This window comes from Cetorhinus maximus, chromosome 17, assembly GCF_964194155.1.
Source record: "Cetorhinus maximus chromosome 17, sCetMax3.hap1.1, whole genome shotgun sequence".
NCBI classification, from domain to species: Eukaryota; Metazoa; Chordata; class Chondrichthyes; order Lamniformes; family Cetorhinidae; genus Cetorhinus; species Cetorhinus maximus.
In genome coordinates, this window is record NC_135895.1 from 101,259,400 (window position 1) to 101,278,580 (window position 19,181).

Genomic DNA, 19,181 nt, shown 5'->3' on the forward strand with positions numbered 1-19,181 from the left:
GACTAAAGAATAGGAAATGTACAGTAGTTTGACCACGAGCAGAAAGTTGATCCAAGATGTATATGTTGGTCCAGGTGAACAATTAAAAAATATATTTTAGGTGCATGGTGTAATCATTAGGAAATATTAGGCAATTATTAAACCCATACTTATTTGGAGAAGGAGAAGGACAATACTCAATGAAATTATATGCAAGGTTCATGTTTATGGAACCAACTACATTAGAGTGGTGCCGTGGGGTAGTAAGACAGGTGCTATCAGCTGTGTTCCTTCAATATGCTACCAATCTGAAGTGTGCTTTTGGTGGAGCAGATGAGGCACTTCTCTACCTCGTGCTGAAAGTTACTGCGAACTATTCTCATGTGTCTCCCAGCAACTTGTTGCAATGTGCTAAACATGAAGTTCGTTTGTCTGCCCACTCCATTGTGTGGGGCGTGACATCTTCAAAGGGCCAATAAAACAGGAAGACAATACAAAACAGTTTGATCCACCTCCTTACCCAAATAGAATACTCTGCTGTTCCTTGGTGGTGTTGTGGCACTGAATGTAATTTGTGTTCAAAGTGTAGGCAACTTATTTATATCATTAAATAGAGATCAAAACAAGCATTATGTGAAACAAAATATTGTCAACATATTCCAATGTTTGCATTTCATATTTTTTCATCTCCTCCTCAAAAGGATAATTATTTGCCAATTGACCCTAGTGGAATACATCTGTACGTCCAGAATTTTTTAAATATCAGAATACCAGAAAACTCAATGTGCTTAAGGCTGAAGGAAATCATTGGACCCGGTTTTGCAGTGAAGAATATCTTGTTTCACTATGGTATTTCGAATCATAAAACTGTGTATGGAATGAAAAAAAATCTCAAATCACTGCAATTGTACACTTACAAAACTCTTGAAATTATTCATATGTGGCTCCCATCTCCAGATGCTCTTGTGAAGATGGTGATGAGGTTCTATCTTGAACTACTGCAATATGTGTGATGGAGGTCCGCCACAGTGCTGTTAAGTAGAGTTCCAGGATTTTGACCCAGTGATGATGAAGGAACAACCATTTACACCCAGATTAGGATGATGTGGGACTTTGAGGTATTCCCATGTGCCTGCTTTCCTTGACCTTGACCTTTTAGGTGGTGGAGGTTGCAGCTTTGGAGGTGCTGTTGAAGAAGTCTTGATGAGTTGCCACAGTGTATCTTGTAGATTTAAATTATTCCAAATAACTGTCTATCTAGTTTGCCAGGATAAATTGCATTTTATTCCTAAAGTAGTGGAATGCTATTTAACTGGGGAGAGTTAGTTAATTCAAGTATATTTGTAGTGTAGAACTCTGGTATCTCACTTAATTCTTGGTATTAGTCTGTCCATTGTTAAATTAGAAGTATGTATCTTCCAAATGCAAAACACTCAAAAGTTATTTGCCCTTCGGCAGACAGCAGGAAGTGGGGTTTATTTACATATTTCATGCATACATTAGTCAAGTTTTATAGATGGGCACATTTTTCTAATGAAAGCTGAACAACTTTATGACTTTGAAGTCTATAATTAATAGAATATTTTGAAGCTGGAAATTGGAAACTTGTCTAATTGCCTTTGCTATGACTTCTTACCGGGGTGGGGCAGTCACTTGTTTTAAAAATTCTATGGTGTGTGTATATACATATACATATATATATAGTGTTTTGGAAACCTCAAGAATGGTACAGGGCAACTCTTCAGCTGCACCACTTGAAGTGGTTTCTGTGATTTATTTTCCCTCATTGATTTTGTCATTTAAAAATGCAATCATTAAAAATATTCTTTCTGGAAAAAAAATGGATTATTAACACATGCAGGAGAAACATACAGTACTATTTAGAACAAATGTACAATAAAGTACATGAAAGCTTGTCTTTTGTGGAAAGATCAAAGTGTGCTCATTACTGATAATTACCTTTGTATTTAAATGAGTAGTTCAAAAATAAAGTATAGACACTTGATTTTTTTTTTACTGTTCAAATGCAGTTTGACAACAAAGACTTTTATGTGGGTTAAACATACTGCTACAAAAAGGTTCCTATGTAACAACTGAAAAATAATTATCAGAAATCTGTCATCTGGTTCCAAAATTAACATTTTAAACTGGTTGTCAAAGTTTCTCATTTTGTGTAGAGAGACACGCAAAGGAATAGTCATTTCTGGAAAAATACAGCACCTACATACCCTAGAAAGGTTAATGAGTTTTCTGCATTTGCAACTCAAATTGCATTTAATTTTCCCACTGGTTCTCCTTTCCCCTTCTTGCCATTGTAGATCTGCAAGGGCAGTTGGTCTCCTCTCTCTCTTGTATTTTGATCGACAGTGTTATTTTTCACTTGAGCCTGGATAGTGAGTGTTAGTTACTATTTAATCATTTGGTTGGGTCCTGAGTCACCTGATGTTTTCAAATGCACAACCAACAAAATTCAGTTAGCCAAACACAGAAAGCATGTTGTTCCAGCACACTGCATTGCCTAATATTGGGGCACATGATCATGTTTGTGATTTCCACTAACGGAGAGCATGGGTTGGCTGCTCATTAGAGGTTAAGCACTTCCTGCAGGGAGTGAGGTTATTAAGATATCAGGAACACAGTTAGCCTTGACCTTCTTTCTTCACCCACCTGACATCAGTGAAACTCTAACCCATTTCACAGCTGTACAGATGAAGGCTTAGGGCAAATTGCCTGCCCTTTTGGCCATTGCTGATGCACGCCGAGAGATCCAAAGTGGTAGGTCAAAAAGAGAACAGTCTCTGTTAGTCGTATGGACATGTTTTTAAAGACATTTTACATTAAAAATTTTTGCCATTTGTAGGGAATTTATCATAGAGATGGATAAATGCATTGTTAAATACAACATTGTGCAGCATTTCCTCTTGCCAGACAGGTACAGGCCTGCTTTAAAAAAAAACAAGGTGCTGTGAAGTGTTGTACCTGACAATGAGCATCCATCTTAGTCTTTCTGCTAAGAAAATGTGATGCAGGAATTGCAGGCGTATTGAAGTTGATTTTGATGACTTAGATACAGTGTGTTTGTGATGGAACTGAATGCATAATGTGATTTAGGATAAGGGATTGAAAGTTTAAAAGTCAATGGCTTAAAAGTGATAATTTTCTAGGAAGAAAGAGCAAAACATTAAATGATACAAAAAATGAATGGAGCCCCAAACCTTAGACATGAAAATCTATCTGGGGAAGCTGCGCCTTCTCCAGCTGAAGATGTAATTTTACTAACTGGTGCTGTTTTATTCACACCATAATATTATGCAGTTTTGCCTACCCTGTAATTTGCCTCTACAGCAGCACCCTTTTCCCCTGATGCTGTCATATATGAGAGAGAAAAGAAAGCAACATTGCACAATTCTTGAAACAGTGACAAAGTAGAAAGGAAGCATTTTTTTTTCTTTCTTGGGCAGATAGAATCATCCCCCACTTGACAGTTCCTTACAGTCAGCACTTGTAGTTGTTTTTCTTTTTGTGTCCAAAATTGTGGAACTCCAAAGTGGGCGTGGTAGAATGCATAACTTCTAATCATTACATTCAGGACTGGGGATGACTAAATGCATGGGTTACTCAGTTTCATAGAATTCCAACTTTAAAACTGAAATGGGCATCAGTGTAATCTGCTACTGCAATAAAAATATCATTAAAAGCCAGTGAAATATTGAGGAGCTGAAACGGTCAAAGTTCATGTAGTTTATCATGACCATTTCATCATAGACAGGATAAAGAATTCTTGTAAAAACAAAAAGCTAAAAGCTACTGCGGATGCTGGAAATCCAAAACAAAAACAGAATTACCTGGAAAAACTCAGCAGGTCTGGCAGCATCGGTGGAGAAGAAAAGAGTTGACGTTTCGAGTCCAACATGACATGTCATGTTGGACTCGAAACGTCAACTCTTTTCTTCTCCACCGATGCTGCCAGACCTGCCGAGTTTTTCCAGGTAATTCTGTTTTTGTTAAAGAATTTTTGTGACTTTCATTGTTTGCGATAACACTGATTTAAGTTTGAACTTGGTTTGTTTGCCATGATTTTACTCAATTTTGAAAAATACATGGCAGGCTCCATCTTTCTCATTTGCTTAAGCTCACCCTCACTATTACACTCACTCATACACTCGCATTGTCTAATTGGTACCAGAGCCACAATATCTGTAGCTCTTAGTTGAAGGATACATTAAGTGTTCACTTATAAAGTCTAATTATAAGTATACACTTATACATACACTTGCTTACACTTTAGTTAAAGAATATTTGTGTTTCCATGATAGTGTTCTTCTCCTTCTATTTAGTGTGGGCAGTGTTATAGGAAAATTGCCATTATAAAAATTATAGGTTTGAATCCTATCCTACTTTGAAGTGTTTTAAGTATCTATAAATATATATGTATATAAATATAAATAATTTCATGTTGTTTCCTTTCTGACCTAGAGTCAAAACTTTAGTAGAACCTGGCTATGTGAAAACTTTCAGCTACGGTATTTAACCTTAGGATATTGCTTTGGGGCTTTGATGGAGTGACCAGCAATGACACTGTTGCAGCTTAGCTGCAGAATTATATATCGTGCATGCATGGTATGACACACCCATCATTATAAAACTCTGCACCATCCAAATACTATGAACAACACCCTAGAAGATCTGCTAGTACATATAATATTTAGTTAACTGAATGCCAGGGTTTGGTTTATTGGGTGGGCTGCATTGGAACAATGGTGATATCCTGTTTCCGGACAATGAATGCAAAATGTGATTAATTCCACTTAATAACTTACATACATTTTTTAAAAATGTATATAACAATATTGCATCACTAATATTTATGCTGTCTGATGCATATAACTTATAGGGCTTTTAACAGTGTAAAGTTTCTTACTCTTATCCGAAGGAAGATAGTTATAATAACAGTACCTTCCCAGAAAAAAGATTTGTATTATTTGAATTATGATAACTGAGTGCCCATGTTTTCCTACTGAAAATGATGCATCAACCTTGTACAACAGTGTCCGTGTTCAGCTGATTAAGGACAATGCAGCATTAACATCAATATTCCCCTGGAAAGGGAAAAAAACCGAGTTGCTGTCCAGTGGCCTTTTCAGAAGTACTGCTTATTTGGGGCATTACTGAGGACAGGATTGGTTAAATAGGCCACAGACATTCTCTGTACTGGCTCTCTCAAGGAGAGGCTACTTTTGCTAGGCTGCTGCCATCCATAGAACTAAATGGAAGAGGCGTATAAGGAGTGAAGCATTGGAAATGAAAATCTCTTCTGTCTACTTGTCTTTAGGTTCGCCCTCAACGATCTTCACAAGCTGGTATTGTTTCCCCACTGGATGCTGATGAGGCAGACAGAGCAAGCAAGTAAGGAATCATTTCAGTTCTTTTTGTGTGTCTTTTGTTTTGTACTTGATTTTTCATTCCCGGTACCTTTTGGACAGATAGATGTCAGCTAAGTTTTAACAAAAGGTTAAAACTGATGAATGTATGTTAAGTGACAAGTATATTATATGCAATGCATCTCTTAGCATGGATGATGTATATCTAATGTTCAGCTATGTTTTCATAAGTATTGTATTATATAAATATAATATTTCAGGAAGGACAATATTTTCGATATTTTCCAAAATTATCTACTTTAATGGTGAATTATATTTGTGACTCATTGGGTATATAATTTCTTGCATGAACACATGGTTCCTCTCCATACACTATTTCCTGTCAAACCATGCCAATTTATTTTCAAAAACAACTTCTTGTACTAAACAGTAAATTGATACCAGGATAGCCCTGCAGAAATGTGTTGCTTAGTTAGATGTTTGCAGGCATTACAATTAGAATATGAAGATATTTAAACTGTTGATTATGTATAATTGTACAGCTGCAGTTTAATGTAGTATTTTAAATTGCACATTTTAATTCACCTTGCAAAACTATTTACAACAGATAAAGCAGACTGGACACATGTTTGATGGAAGTATTCATTCAATTTGGGAAAAACCCAAGTCTTTTCATTGTTGCAATGACTGGTTATACCTCTGCACTTAATTATATCTCCTTTCTGATGAGAGGATCGCATTGGATAATAGATGCACGGTATCAAAAATATATGCATCAATGCTGACCTCTACTGGTTTCAAAATATCGAAGTTTGTGCACTTGTGGAAGGTGTATCTTTTTTTAACACTGATCTGGATTGGCATGTTATGTGCATGTGTTCATCTTTGATAACTGAATGACCGCAGATAAGTTCATTCACAATACTACAAATGAGAGATGTAAAAACATTGTATTATATTTCGTTGTTAGTGTTCATTATTTTCAGATAATCTTTTTTGTGTGTGTACATGCTACGCATAGCCTCAGTCATAGAGCTCAGAAAGATTTTGCATACAGTAGGATGTGGATTTAATATTCCATTAGCAGAGGACAAAAAGATTTTTAGCAATTAATTTTGATAGGTGGAGTCAAACTGCACCTCTTATTTAGCCAAATTGCTTGATAATCTTATGTTGCAGTTTTCACCATTGCTTAGAAACAGTGGATAAATTCCATCTCGTGTAGCTCGTGTTTTGCACGTTCTCCATTTGGAAAGGAAGCAGAAATGTATCACCTCTGATAAGCAGGCAGAATGAGGGCAGAGGAGTCTAGAATTGGTGTTGGAGCAGCAAATCAGAGAAATGGGGAAAGGGAGAGGTAACACTTCATTCCCGTTTGTAAGCAACTCTGTACAACAGTGGGAGAAAAACAAATCATAGAAATAGGTGTGAATGTACTGCCCTTGACATTAAGATCAGTGGGCTGAATTGTACAGGGTGCAGTGGTCCCCGCCCCTGGCTAAAAAGTTGGGTGGGTAGGGCGGGAGCCTGCCCAGGGGAAGAATTGCTGCCCTGCAGTCATTTAATTGGCCATTACCAGACTGGAGGGGGGAAATCTGCCCCACGGGGACAGGTAGTCCTGCTTCAGAGAGCTGACAGCCAATCGGAGCCTGATAGCTCTCGGTGTACCGGTAGTGCCAAGGGGAAGGGTGGCCAATGCTGATTTGGCACTTGGCCAGTGAGGAGACGAGCTGCAATGGATCGGACCTTTGGGGATTGGTGATGGGGTGGGTGAGGACTGGGGTTTGAGACCCCATTGGGGAGGGACAACCTGGAGGGAAATTACAGCTTGGGGGGGCGGGGGGGCCGGGGGGCCGGGGGGGGGGAGGGTTCCTCCAATGGGCCCATGGGAACCATGAGGTTAAGGCTTTCAAGCTGACAAATATGGTGTTGGAAATTCAGAACCAAATCAAACTGTTATGATGGGATCAGTAATCCAATATATGCATGTGGCAGGTCTGCATCTTCCAGGCCATTGTTGTTGATTGACGAGCTAGCCTGGCTATTAATGGAATCTGCAGGGGTGGACATCACTGGGTGCTGACATCACTGGGTGCTGACATCACTGGGTGCTGACATCACTGGGTGCTGACATCACTGGGTGCTGACATCACTGGGTGCTGACATCACTGGGTGCTGACATCACTGGGTGCTGACATTCTTCCTGTAACATTCAATTCAAGTACACACACTGCATGAAAGTTGTAAAACAGGGATCCTTTATTTCACCAGCATCGAATCTTTATGTCCGTTCACAGAAAAGCTTACCTCATAGAAACAAACTATTTATAATGGACGACCATGACCCAACCCTTCAGACACACCAGGAAACCATCCAGAGTTTTAACTCCTGGGGCAGAATTTTCTGCCTGTCGGGCGGGTGGGCCCGACCCAACCTCCGGCGGGCGGGGAGCCGATCCCCGCCGGAGAAGCGGGCCCCGCCGCCATTTTACGTGGAAGGGCCAATTAAGGCCCACCCAGCGTGACGTCCGGCGAGAAGCGCTATGCGCTTTCTGTGGGGGCGGGGGGGGGCGGGGATTCCCCAAAAGTGAGAGTGTGCTCTTTCACGCATGCACCCGAAAGAGCGCACATCTTCCTGAGGCTAAGTGCTGCCTCAGGGAGATCGCTGACAGTTTTAAAAACGTTAAAAACAGAAAAAAAAACCCTTAACATGTCCCCCTCATGTGACAATGTCACATGAGATGGGACATGTTCATAAATTACACTAAAACTTTATTAAGCTTCTTAAATCCCTACATGAAACCTTATCCCGCCGGTAGATGAGGTTTCATGTTTTCTCTATTGCCCGCCGGGGCTCCTGGCCTGCCCGCTGACCTTAAGGTTGGACAGGCAGGTCCTTTAATTGTTTCACTGATCCTGTCAATAGCCTCAATTGGCCATTGACAGGTCGGCAGGTGCACAGCTGATTTTGCTGTGCCCCCGCCTGCCTGAAAATTTAAATGGGGCAGGATGATGTTGGGGTTCCGCCAGACATCATCCCGCGTCATTTTATGCGTCGGCAAATGGGCCCCGCCCCCTGCTTGCCAACTGCAAAATTCAGCCCCTGGTCTCGAATCAACTGAGTAACAGAGCTCATTGTAGAGCAGCGGGAGCTGGGATGCCTTGCGTCCAGCAGAAGCGACAGTTAATGGCACTCCAATTGCTAATCTCCCTCAACCATGTGGGCCAGATTACCTTGACATCCAGACCACAAAGGGTATCTTCCTAACCGCTGGGGGTTTCCCAGGCTCTGGGAAGGTTGGCGGGGGGGCAGGTGGTGTTGCGAGTGGATTCTGTGCTGTCCAGATGGTCCTCCTTGGTCTCTAGCAGCTGTATGTCCACTCCAGTTCACGTCACCGGTTCTGCAGACACCAACAGAGGCTTCAAGTACTCTATTTGTGTCTCTTGCTCCTATCATGCTGTAGCTCAGTATTCGAGGGCTCCTGCTTCTTCTGCCTGTTGCCACTCTTCCTTCTCTTCATGGTCCCTGAGTCTGCGCTGCACCCCCAACCCCTCCAACCCCCAACCCCCCCAACCGCCCCAACAGTTAGGATGAGCTAGTTGAGAAGAGAAATATTCATCAGTGCTAGTCAGCTATGTAGTTTTAATTTATTTAACTTCAGTAGTATGTCTGTATACAGAGGCTATTGGAAAAGGACCATGAACGTAGTTTCACTGCTATCAGAAACATTCAAAGTGCTATAATCAGAATATTTTACTCCACCTCCCCACCAACACCCTCCACCACTCCCCTTATTTCAGTTAACCCCTAAAATCCAAAGACAATTTATATCTGGGTCCTGAGATTGATGAAGTCTATCTGAATGCCCTTCAGTGAAGCTTAATCTTTCCTCATACAACAATGGAAAATATGTAAATAACTACTATGATGTCACCATTAATTAATAGCTATTCAATGTGCTATGGCTAATAACAGGAGACAATGTTTTTTTGTTGTTTTATTCTGAAGAAGAGTCATACGGACTTGAAAAGTTAACTCTGTCTTTCTCTCCACAGATGCTGTCAGACCTGCTGAGTTTTTCCAGCATTTTCTGTTTTTGTTTCAGATTTCCAGCATCCGCAGTATTTTGCCACTGTTATTTTAGTTGTTGTCGCTTCATCTCTCAAACTGATTGGTTCCTCCTGAAAGAAATTGAGTTCTTTTTTGGAATAAGCCAGGAGTCAGTTCCTTGCATGTTAATAGCTTCAACCATTCAGGTTTTTCAGGGACCAGGTTCAGGGTTTTGGGTTGGGACCCTGACGGCAGGTCATAACCCCACATTGTGTGCAAAAAAATCACATGGCAGTAATTTTCCTTGAATTGGTCAATTAGTGGTCAGAGGGCAGGCTCACTGTCCAATTAAAGATAATGGGGGGGGGGGGCCAAAAGGAGACCCTCCAGCAAAGAGGGAGCAACCGTCTACAGTTCACGTAAGAGGATGGTCACCTCCATCTTGAGGCGTCCTCTCTCCAACTTTTCTAAGTTGTAAACGTCGAAGTGGGCTCAGCATCCAGGCCACCATTGCGAAGGGGGAAACCATCCCCCAAGGCAGCAGCCAGGCCACCATTGCGAAGGGGAAACCATCCCCCAAGGCAGCAGGCAGCCACAGCTGTGACCTGTCTTATAATCTCTGCAGAGACCGATAACTTTTAAAAAGATATTCAAACTTCCAGTAAATAGCTGAAAGAATTACGTGACAAGATTTCTAGTTTTAAGATTTTTACTATAATAGAAGACTAAAAACACTATTGACTAAACAGTATCTTTGCAGGCAACTTATGCCTTAAACCACAAAGCACGCATTCCTCTTTTTTCTTTTAGCACAACCAAAAATACACATCCCAAATATATACTTTACACTGTTCTTTCAATAGACATTCAATTCTCCCTGAACCAGTCCAATGAAATTCTTAGCTCCCAGGGGTTTACTTCTGCTCTTTTCCTTGCTCAGCCTGTGAACTTTTAATCTCAGAACTGTTTTCACAGTGGGATTTTTTTTTTCTGCTGGAGGTTCTTCCTCTAGCGAAAACTAGGTGAATCTTCCAGCCTCATATTAACTTGTCATGAATTCAGTCTTTTCAATATGAGCATGAATTCCCACCCGCTTTCCTGCACAGTGAACTACATTGTCTTCCTGCCTATAGCTGTACTCCCTATCCTGGATCCCGACAGACTAACCTTGTCTGTGAGTTTTCAGCTATATCTTGGACTCTTTCCCCTCACAAAGCACATCTCCATGGCAATGTGAATCACAAGGGCCTTGTATTCAGGTAGAAATACTGTTTCACTATCCTTGAGACTCTAACTTTCCTTTATTTGTTAAGTAAATTGATTGTTTAAAGCACAACTGTTTACAACTTGATATTCTCAACACATCTCGGACACTGGGGACTCGCACGCTATCTACTGTTCGCACACAGGTTGCTGCCATTGTCTGCAAGTGTAAACATCTTGCACCTCCTTTCCAGTGAAACATATTGGGCCCCCTTTAACCTCTAACAATCAAAACACCCAGGCTTGCAGTCAGGCAGACTTCAGAACAGAAGGCTGCCTCCAGGCAGTTGGCCTCGTTCCCCATTCATGGTGGTGGTGGTGAGGTGGCGGGTGGGAGAGGCACCTGCAGTCAGCCTTTGACATTGGATCTTAATAGGCCATTAATTACCATTAATTGATTACTCCCACTTGTGGACGGTTAGCCCTTTTGGCTGCCAATCCTGCCTCTGGGAAAATGGCCCTGGGGCTGACGGTGTTGCCAAACCAACATGCCAACTACCAGCATGAATGTTCATGTCAGCCTGCCTGCATATAGGGGCAGAACACAGCTCCAAGTCCAGAACAATGATGTCACAAATGATTTTTTGACAATTTAACACACACACTTCTGGTTATATCTTTCTATTTCTTCCCTTCTTGGTTCTTGCCCGTGCCTCGGGACACATGAGGCAGACAAAGCATGTGCTTTTGTCTGTTTTGGCGGCTAGTTTCTCCAGCTTGAGGGGCACTACTCTTCATCAAGCTTGACTGACCAGGAGACTCTCCTGCTCTTGACACCTGCCGTGGCGTTTTGGAAGGATTTACAGGTTGATAATCAACCTGTTTGACCACATTCTGATTGCACTTTCTATAACAGTCAAGTCCCAGAGCTTTAGGCTCAGAGGCAGGGATGCTACGCACTGTGCCACAAGACCTCCTAATGTTTTTATTCGCAGTGACCCATTCATTCCATTTGTGACGTATTTTTAAAATATTTAAATTTATTTTAATGCCTTACAAATACCTGAATTTCATGTTTGCAGTTCTGTGATTACACATGGAATAAAACTGCCCTGTCCTTATCTCACAGAAATTCAGTAACTAATAGAAGTAGCCTAGGTGACTTGATCCACGCATCATTTGATTTTTCTACTCACCCCTCATTCAGCATAAATTATCCTTCATACTTACAAGTTCCATATAATTTACTTGAGACATTTTAAAGTGTGTTACAACATTTTTTTTTAGTAAAAGTTGGGACTTTTAATTAACCTTTGAAGTATTTTAATAAATGGCTGTTTTTATTTATGCATGATGAGCAGAGTAAGTATGTCTTCCATCTTACAGAACTAAGCAATATTCATATTTCTTAGGTTATCTTCTGAAGACAGTGGAGAAGTATGTGCCTATATTGATGACAGTGATGATTCTGAGCAGGTTGAACTAGAGTCAGAATCTGCAGGTCAGATGGACCTGTTGGGAGAGATCCTTGACACCCTTAGTACACACAGTTCAGATCAAGGAAAGCTGTGTGGTGCAAAAAGCCTGGATTTCTTCAAATCAATGGATGATATCAGTTATAAAGCTGTGGTGAGTACTCTGCATTACACTTGTAAGATCATGGTAGTACATCAAGTTAAAAGATCAAAGCAATATAACTCTCAAGCTCACTAGATAGTTTAATTCAAAAAGCAATCTCAAGCAAGGTTGCAATCAGGCTTCCCCTAGACACTGAAGTTTCTCAGTTTAATTCAGTTAGTTTGTTTCACTCCTTTGTTTCTTTGTCTTTTCGCGCGTACACTTTATGCATGAGCAAGGAATGCCATTGGTGTAATTGCTGGAGGCATCTGTTTTATGGCTCTCATCCTTTCCCAACATAAAATGCTGTTGGGAACTAATTTGGAAAGAAAGAATTACAGAAAAGTCAAAAGCAATTGTTGCCTAGTTCAAAGCTTGAGGATTTAGAAAATGTTAAATAATCAAAGATGACATAAGAAATAGCTATTTTGCATAAGAGGTTTAACATAAGATTTATTATCTGCCTTTCATACTTGACAATGCATTGTTATTTTATTTACCATTGTAGTTTTGGGATCTTTCGTACTGAACATGTCTCTTATTTTGTTAGTACAAGTCCAATACTCCAAGTGAGGGAAACCTGGCTGAATTTGGTGAAGTGTATGGTGATCACCTGAGTTGGCACCTGGGACAAGATGATACTGTTGTCCATAGAAGGCCCCTTCCCCCATCTCCCAGAAAATCATTCTGTTCTTTGACTGAAAGTCCAGCTACCTTTGAAATACCATCGTATGACAACTCCAGTGTGTTTGTTGACGAGTTAACAACTTTTCCTCAGCTTAATAGTGACTCGTCTTTTAAAACTTCAGTGGCAGCCATTGCCTCCAATCAAGAATCAAACCAGGAGAAAAAAATTTCAGCCAAACTAAAAGAGCCAAAACGAACACTAACCAGTGAAGACAGTACCAACGAAGAACAGAGTCAAAATACAGCAAAATACCCATCAGCTTTAATCCCTTGGGAGAAAGAAGATGTTGAGACTGAACTGATAAAACCCACAAGTGAAATAGATCTACTCAAAGAGATTGACTGTTTATGTTCCAGATTTGAAACCAATCATATTGTTTCCAGTATTGATGCTTCCGCTACCAACACTTAGAACAAAGTGCGAAAGTGCAGCAATATTCTAAGCTGGGATCAATTCAGATAGCTATTTAAGAAACTGAAAGATTAAGTGTGGAGACTGCAAGAAGGGGTGGATTTCTTGAGCATTTTTTAAGTGCAGATGAAGCAAAATGCACTGCTTTTCGGTATTATGCAAAATCAAATATAGACTTTTCTCTCAAGTTTAATCTTTAACACACTGCTAAACTGGACTATTAAAATAATTTCTGATTTATACACTTGGGCTAAACATTTGACTACAAATTGTTGCAAGATAGAATTTTGACAAGCCAGGAATCAGGAATGCATGCACACAACAGAAGTCATTTCAATTTAAGTTGTAGTCAGGTGAACAATGATTGATTTTAAGTCTGAGAGACAACAGACAACCTTATGTTTCAACATCACAATGGGAGACTGCGATTTCCTATCAGGGTCGGTGAGATTTTCCTGCTTAGTTCCAACCAAATCAGGCTAACAAGGCAAATGCCTTGCAATATTTAAATTGTTGCATGCTATATATAAAATATATACATAAGCTTGTGTAGTGTCGAGTGGATGCAGTGGGATTGTCTGAGTTTGCAAGCACTTGAGGAGGGAACAGTGGTCATTATTCTCTGCAATTCCTTACATTTCAAGCCTTCCTCAACCCTCCTGTTTCATTTTAATACATCTACAAGTTCGTTACTCTGGCTTAATTCAACACCCCATTTACATTTTACCTATGTTTTTCATGTTTTAAATGAAATATGCAGTAAATTAATGCCAAATAATCAAAGGTACTGCCTTAAAAATTACAGAAATCATAGTCCTCTGAAACCCTCATGTAGCATCTTTTGTGAATTTCTTCATCTTGTTTAGAAGTGTTATGGAATAACACTTTAGCGCTTAAAAAGAGTAAACCTGAAAATGCTTGAAATCAGTTCATTTGGCAATAATTATCAGGAATGACAATGCACACTGTGGTTAGTAAAGGGGGGAAAGAAATCTCTTCTGGAGATAATGCTGCGTTTTATTTAATCAGCAACCTGTTGGTACCAATGAGTATTCAATCCATGCCTTCCCGAAATAAGTTGAATTGTGTTTATTCCCTCAACACCAGTAATGATGGCTCACTTGAACCTCTCTTGAGTGATATTTTAGCAACAAAACAGTTTTTTACAAGACATGCAATCAGCTTTCTTGAGACTTCATTTAAAAGTTTTGGCGTACAATGAAATACAATTGTTAACATTTTGATATTGATTTTAAGTGTTCTCAATTTTCTATGTACCCTTGGTGTAAAGTGTTTTTTGTATTGAACAAATGTGCACAAATGCTGTAAAAGTTAATAGTGAAATATTGTTGTGGTTTTTTAGAATGTGACTGTAATAGGACTGGTGTAATGTAAATGGCAACTAACACTGGGATATAAGGGGAAGAAGAACGTGCTGTTGGTACTCCTGGTACATTAATGGTACTTCAATGTGTACAAACAGGGTAAATAAATATCAGGATCGATGGCAACATACAGAAACCAGGTGATTCCAGTAACATGTGCTACACTAATGTTTAATACTTTTAAATCTGTAGATAACATTTGGTTACTTGATGATTACTTTCAACAATACACCGTCTTGCACTCTGTTACCGGGCACATGCGATATATTTTTGGTCTTGTGTTCCTCGGTCCTAATTTTTTTTCTGTTAACTGGATGTTATTAAAGAACTCTGTTATTCAGTCAGAGATGCATATATTATATAAATATTTCTAATGTTTTTAGGCATTTAAAATACCTGAAACATCGCTGTGGCAAAGGCTGGAACATGTGCCTTAATGGAAACAAATAATTGGTACGGAACTTTATCTTGGGAATGATAACATATTGATTTGAAGCTAAGAATGTAATGTGCATGAAAAGATGGTACGTGCACTGACATATGAAAGTGCAATATTGCCGTCACATTACATAGGCTGTATATCAAAACAGAAAATCATCAGGATTTGATATACCTCAGACTTCCCAAAAACTCAAAATAGATCCAAGTTTTTGTTTTCAATGCTCTCTCATCAATTCAACCTACTCTTATTGTTGTCTTTGGTTTAGATATTGAAAATAATTTAAAATGCAGCCTCTTTCAGCACCCAAAAGGCATTTTGTCTTTTTTAGTATAACTTTTGTGCAATATGAATTCTATTTACAAATTGTTTGTATTGAAGATGTTGCTTTCGAGTTAGATTTTTACATCAAGTTTTTTAAAATATGAAAGTTTAACCTGGAGTACAGAGAAGCACCTCAATTGCCTACAGGTTGAATTGGAAACATTGAAACTTGCTCCATGGTCGATCAAGAAGTCATTGGGAATAAAGGTTGCTGTGGAATTAGTTTTCTCTTTCATTATAGATTTTCTTTTCCCATCTATGTCTTTAATATTTTATTTTATCAGTAGTCCACCATGTTCTTGCAACCACTTGTGCTTGAAGTTCCATAGTTTGTGTCACTTCCATAATTTACAGTGCACTTTTTCCAAATGTATTATGTTGATAAAATGTAGAACGGCCTATGTCTTAAGCATGTGTTACTTTTACATGCTATTTGTTTAAAAGTAAATGTTGCCCATTACCATTGTCCAACTCTTAAAAATGTACATGTGTAGTTCATCCTATAAATTACTTGCATGTCTAATTTTTTCAAATGTTTATCTAATTGTTCATTTAAGCACCTAGCTAATACACTTATCCATGAATCAACAGAAGCTAAGCCAGTTGTTATCCAAGTTGTCCTAACCTGTCCAAATGCTGTAAATAACATCCAGTTTGTTGCTTAAGTTCTGTTCTCTATTAATGCCATTTAAATGTGTATCCCAACTGAGTCTGGCTTTTTTGTACACCTTGTCTTCTTTTTTGTTTGTTTTCAAAGTCTAATGAAAAAGCCAGTAATTTGGCTTTTAAAGCACCAAGTCACTGTTCGGGCTAATCATCTGTAGAACTGCTGTTGGTGCCAATTTTAGTTTCAGTGCTCCTTAGGGAGGCTCATTTGTAGAGGCCATCCATTTTTATCCAGATGAACACAGTTAAAGTTATATTTCACAGCATCTTATCCTATTAGTGGAGTTACTTCCCTGTGTGATTCAAAAATATACTGCAAGAAAATTGGATTTCAACTTGTCAGTTGAATGTGCATTTGCAAATTGCCCAGGTTTTGATGTACAAACTGCAGGTTAAGCTGCTGGAGGGTATATTAATTTTTTTTTACAAAGCATTTTTATGACAGTTGTGTGACCACTGTACCAATTCAGAATATATCTGTTTGAAATGAAACCCAGTGACCATTTCATCAGGGTGGGTATATTTGGTAACACCAGTTGGGATACTTGCTGTCTCTGGTTAATCTGTTCTTGATGGTTCTCCAATCTGCTGTATAATATTAAGTGAGATTGTACAAAATTGGCTGAACAAAGTAATTCCTCAGGCTTTGCAGAGCTGTGCTTTGCCTTTGCCAAACAATAAAGTTTCAATTTTGCGTTGAGATATTTTGTTCAACCCATTTCTTTTAAATATTTGCAAAGAGCAGTTATTTTGGTGGTACAGCTAATGGGACCCAACACTCTGAATTCTTTGGTCATGTGATTTAATCAAAAGAGCTATTATTAGCATTGGAGAGGCGTACAGTTATTTGGGTGGGTTCCAGCAAACCTAAATGCAAAACTAACTTGTCCATTTAGTTCAGAACAGTAATTCATCATTACCGTAAAATCAATGAAGTTCCTATGAAGTTAGATTCTATTCATAAAGAGCTAACTGCAGCAACAATTGGGGGGGGGAGCGGGGTTGTGGTGGGTGGAGGGGGGGAAGATAGAGAGACAGAGAAGCTATCTGGAATGGTGTTGGGATGCCAGCCTTCTCATAATGGTGTACTCTCACATCTATATCAATTTGAGATAATGGGGTTTGTCCAAAACTTTCCAAACGTATATGTACTTCAATGCAACAATGGTTTCCATTGATTGTGCCCACCAGGGCGTGTTGCTATTTAGCCAGTGTAGCTGCCATGGCTTCCACACCAAAAGGGTGGGTTCTCATTTGAGGGATAGGTTTGATTGGCAGCTTGCCGAACCAATCCTTGATGTGAAGAGCTAAATGAGGGGTCAGAGATCAAGCACTTCCTCCCTGGGAAAAGGCTGTCTGCAGTGTGAGTACCAGTTATTTGAAAGATTGCTGACTTGCGAGTTATGTCTGTGTGAATAGACAAATTATAAAATCTATTATTTAGCATGGTATAATGAATAATAGGAAATGGATTGTCTTGCTGTAAAAACTGCATTCATATGGGCTTGAGGGCATTGCAACTGGGGGGTGGCTACCCCAGAAATGTGCTAGGGAACCCCCAACACTCCCCCCACCCCCCTCCTCTCGCCTTAAGTCCCTAGATAAGGATTTCCCAGGAAGTTAAAACTTGAGATGGGCAACTGCCCTGCAATCAGAACCATCCATAAATAGAATTTAAATTGCAAACTTTGGATGGTTCTGACTGTCTTAAAGGGAAGAGTTCAAATTAAAACCACTTCCAATTTCTGGGTAGCTTTAGGACTGAGCACCACCACCCCCCTCTGGACTTCCCCGAGGCCTCACTGACTACCAAGAACCTCCACTGACCATCTGAGCCACCAGACCGACAACCCTCCCACTGACCACCTGACCGCCCCAAACCATACCCCCATGCCCCACTGACCCTAAGCCCCCTCCTTGACCAACAGCGCCCCACCTGACAGACCCGCTGTCCCAACCGACCCCTCCCTACCGGCCCATTCCACTGACCTCCTCCCCACTGTCCACCTGACCCCAACCCCCTACTGACCACCTGACTGAACCCCTTCCACTGACCACCCAACCTTCACCCCCAACCACCAACTGAACCACCCCCACCCCCCCGCAATTACCCTACAAACCTACCTGGCTTCTGAAAGTGGCTGGACATTGTAACATACCTGCTTATGACAGATCGTGCTGTAAAAAAGAGGGTACGGCTTTCTTACCTCCGACTCTGCAACCCTCGACTGAAGGCCTCTGGAGCGTGCCACCCTACACAGACTCGAGTCAGATGAGAAAGGGTCAGCTGGAGTTCCAGGTAGGAAACTAGGAACAGAGTGGCAAACCAACTCTGATTGCTACTCCTCAGGCCCATATCGTTAAATAAACCAGGTTGCTTGTTATATTTGACCTCACCTCGCTCTGCCTTCCAAAAGATGGAAGAAATGAATAAATGCATCTGATAACAGATGCAAAATCACAGTAGTAATCTTCATGAATGCCTGTGGATTATGCCCTTGAAATCACAGGCACTGAGGTCTCTTACGGAAGTGCTGGTGCATTGGATTTTGAGAGACCTGTCATTTGTAACAGACACCTTGGCATGGAGAGAAATGGACGCAATCTATGACCAAGTAGATCTAGAGCAGTGAAGAAATGGGGCCAGAATACCATGCCTTTGCAAGATCACAACCAGAACAGTATCACATGAGGTTCTGACACTAATCAGGCTTTAGTCTGGATGCAAGGGCTACAAAACCAGCGATTACTAGTAGTGGAGATTCACAATATTTCACAAGCAGGCTTGCTGAAGCATGCATTAGGCCACAAAAGGTTCCTGAGCATGCTTCAACTATGAAAATCTGTGATTTACCCATTGCCATCCCAAGCTGCCTGAACATTAAAAATTGAACTGCTGCTTGAGGACATTTGTGCATCTGCAGCAGCATTTAAATTTCACCCAGTATAAGTAAACTTGATATTATTTGGTAAATTGTACTGTAGCTTTCAATCTCTAATTGGGTAATTGAAGTGTAATTTAGATGCACTTGTGGTC

The 19,181-nt window shown here is 40.1% G+C and overlaps 1 protein-coding gene across 3 annotated transcripts in view; it reads left to right on the forward strand.

Annotated features, from left to right (window-relative positions):
- Positions 1 to 16,844, forward strand: part of dennd1b (DENN/MADD domain containing 1B) — a 278,033-nt gene extending 261,189 nt beyond the window's left edge. For all 3 annotated transcript variants that reach the window (XM_078561729.1, XM_078561730.1, XM_078561731.1), the window contains 3 exons: positions 5,312 to 5,385; positions 12,027 to 12,243; positions 12,782 to 16,844. In XM_078561729.1, the coding sequence (XP_078417855.1) occupies positions 5,312 to 5,385; positions 12,027 to 12,243; positions 12,782 to 13,330 (840 nt within the window). In that variant the 3' untranslated portion in view covers positions 13,331 to 16,844. The remainder of the gene's footprint in view (positions 1 to 5,311; positions 5,386 to 12,026; positions 12,244 to 12,781) is intronic.
- The last annotated feature ends 2,337 nt before the right edge of the window (positions 16,845 to 19,181 follow it).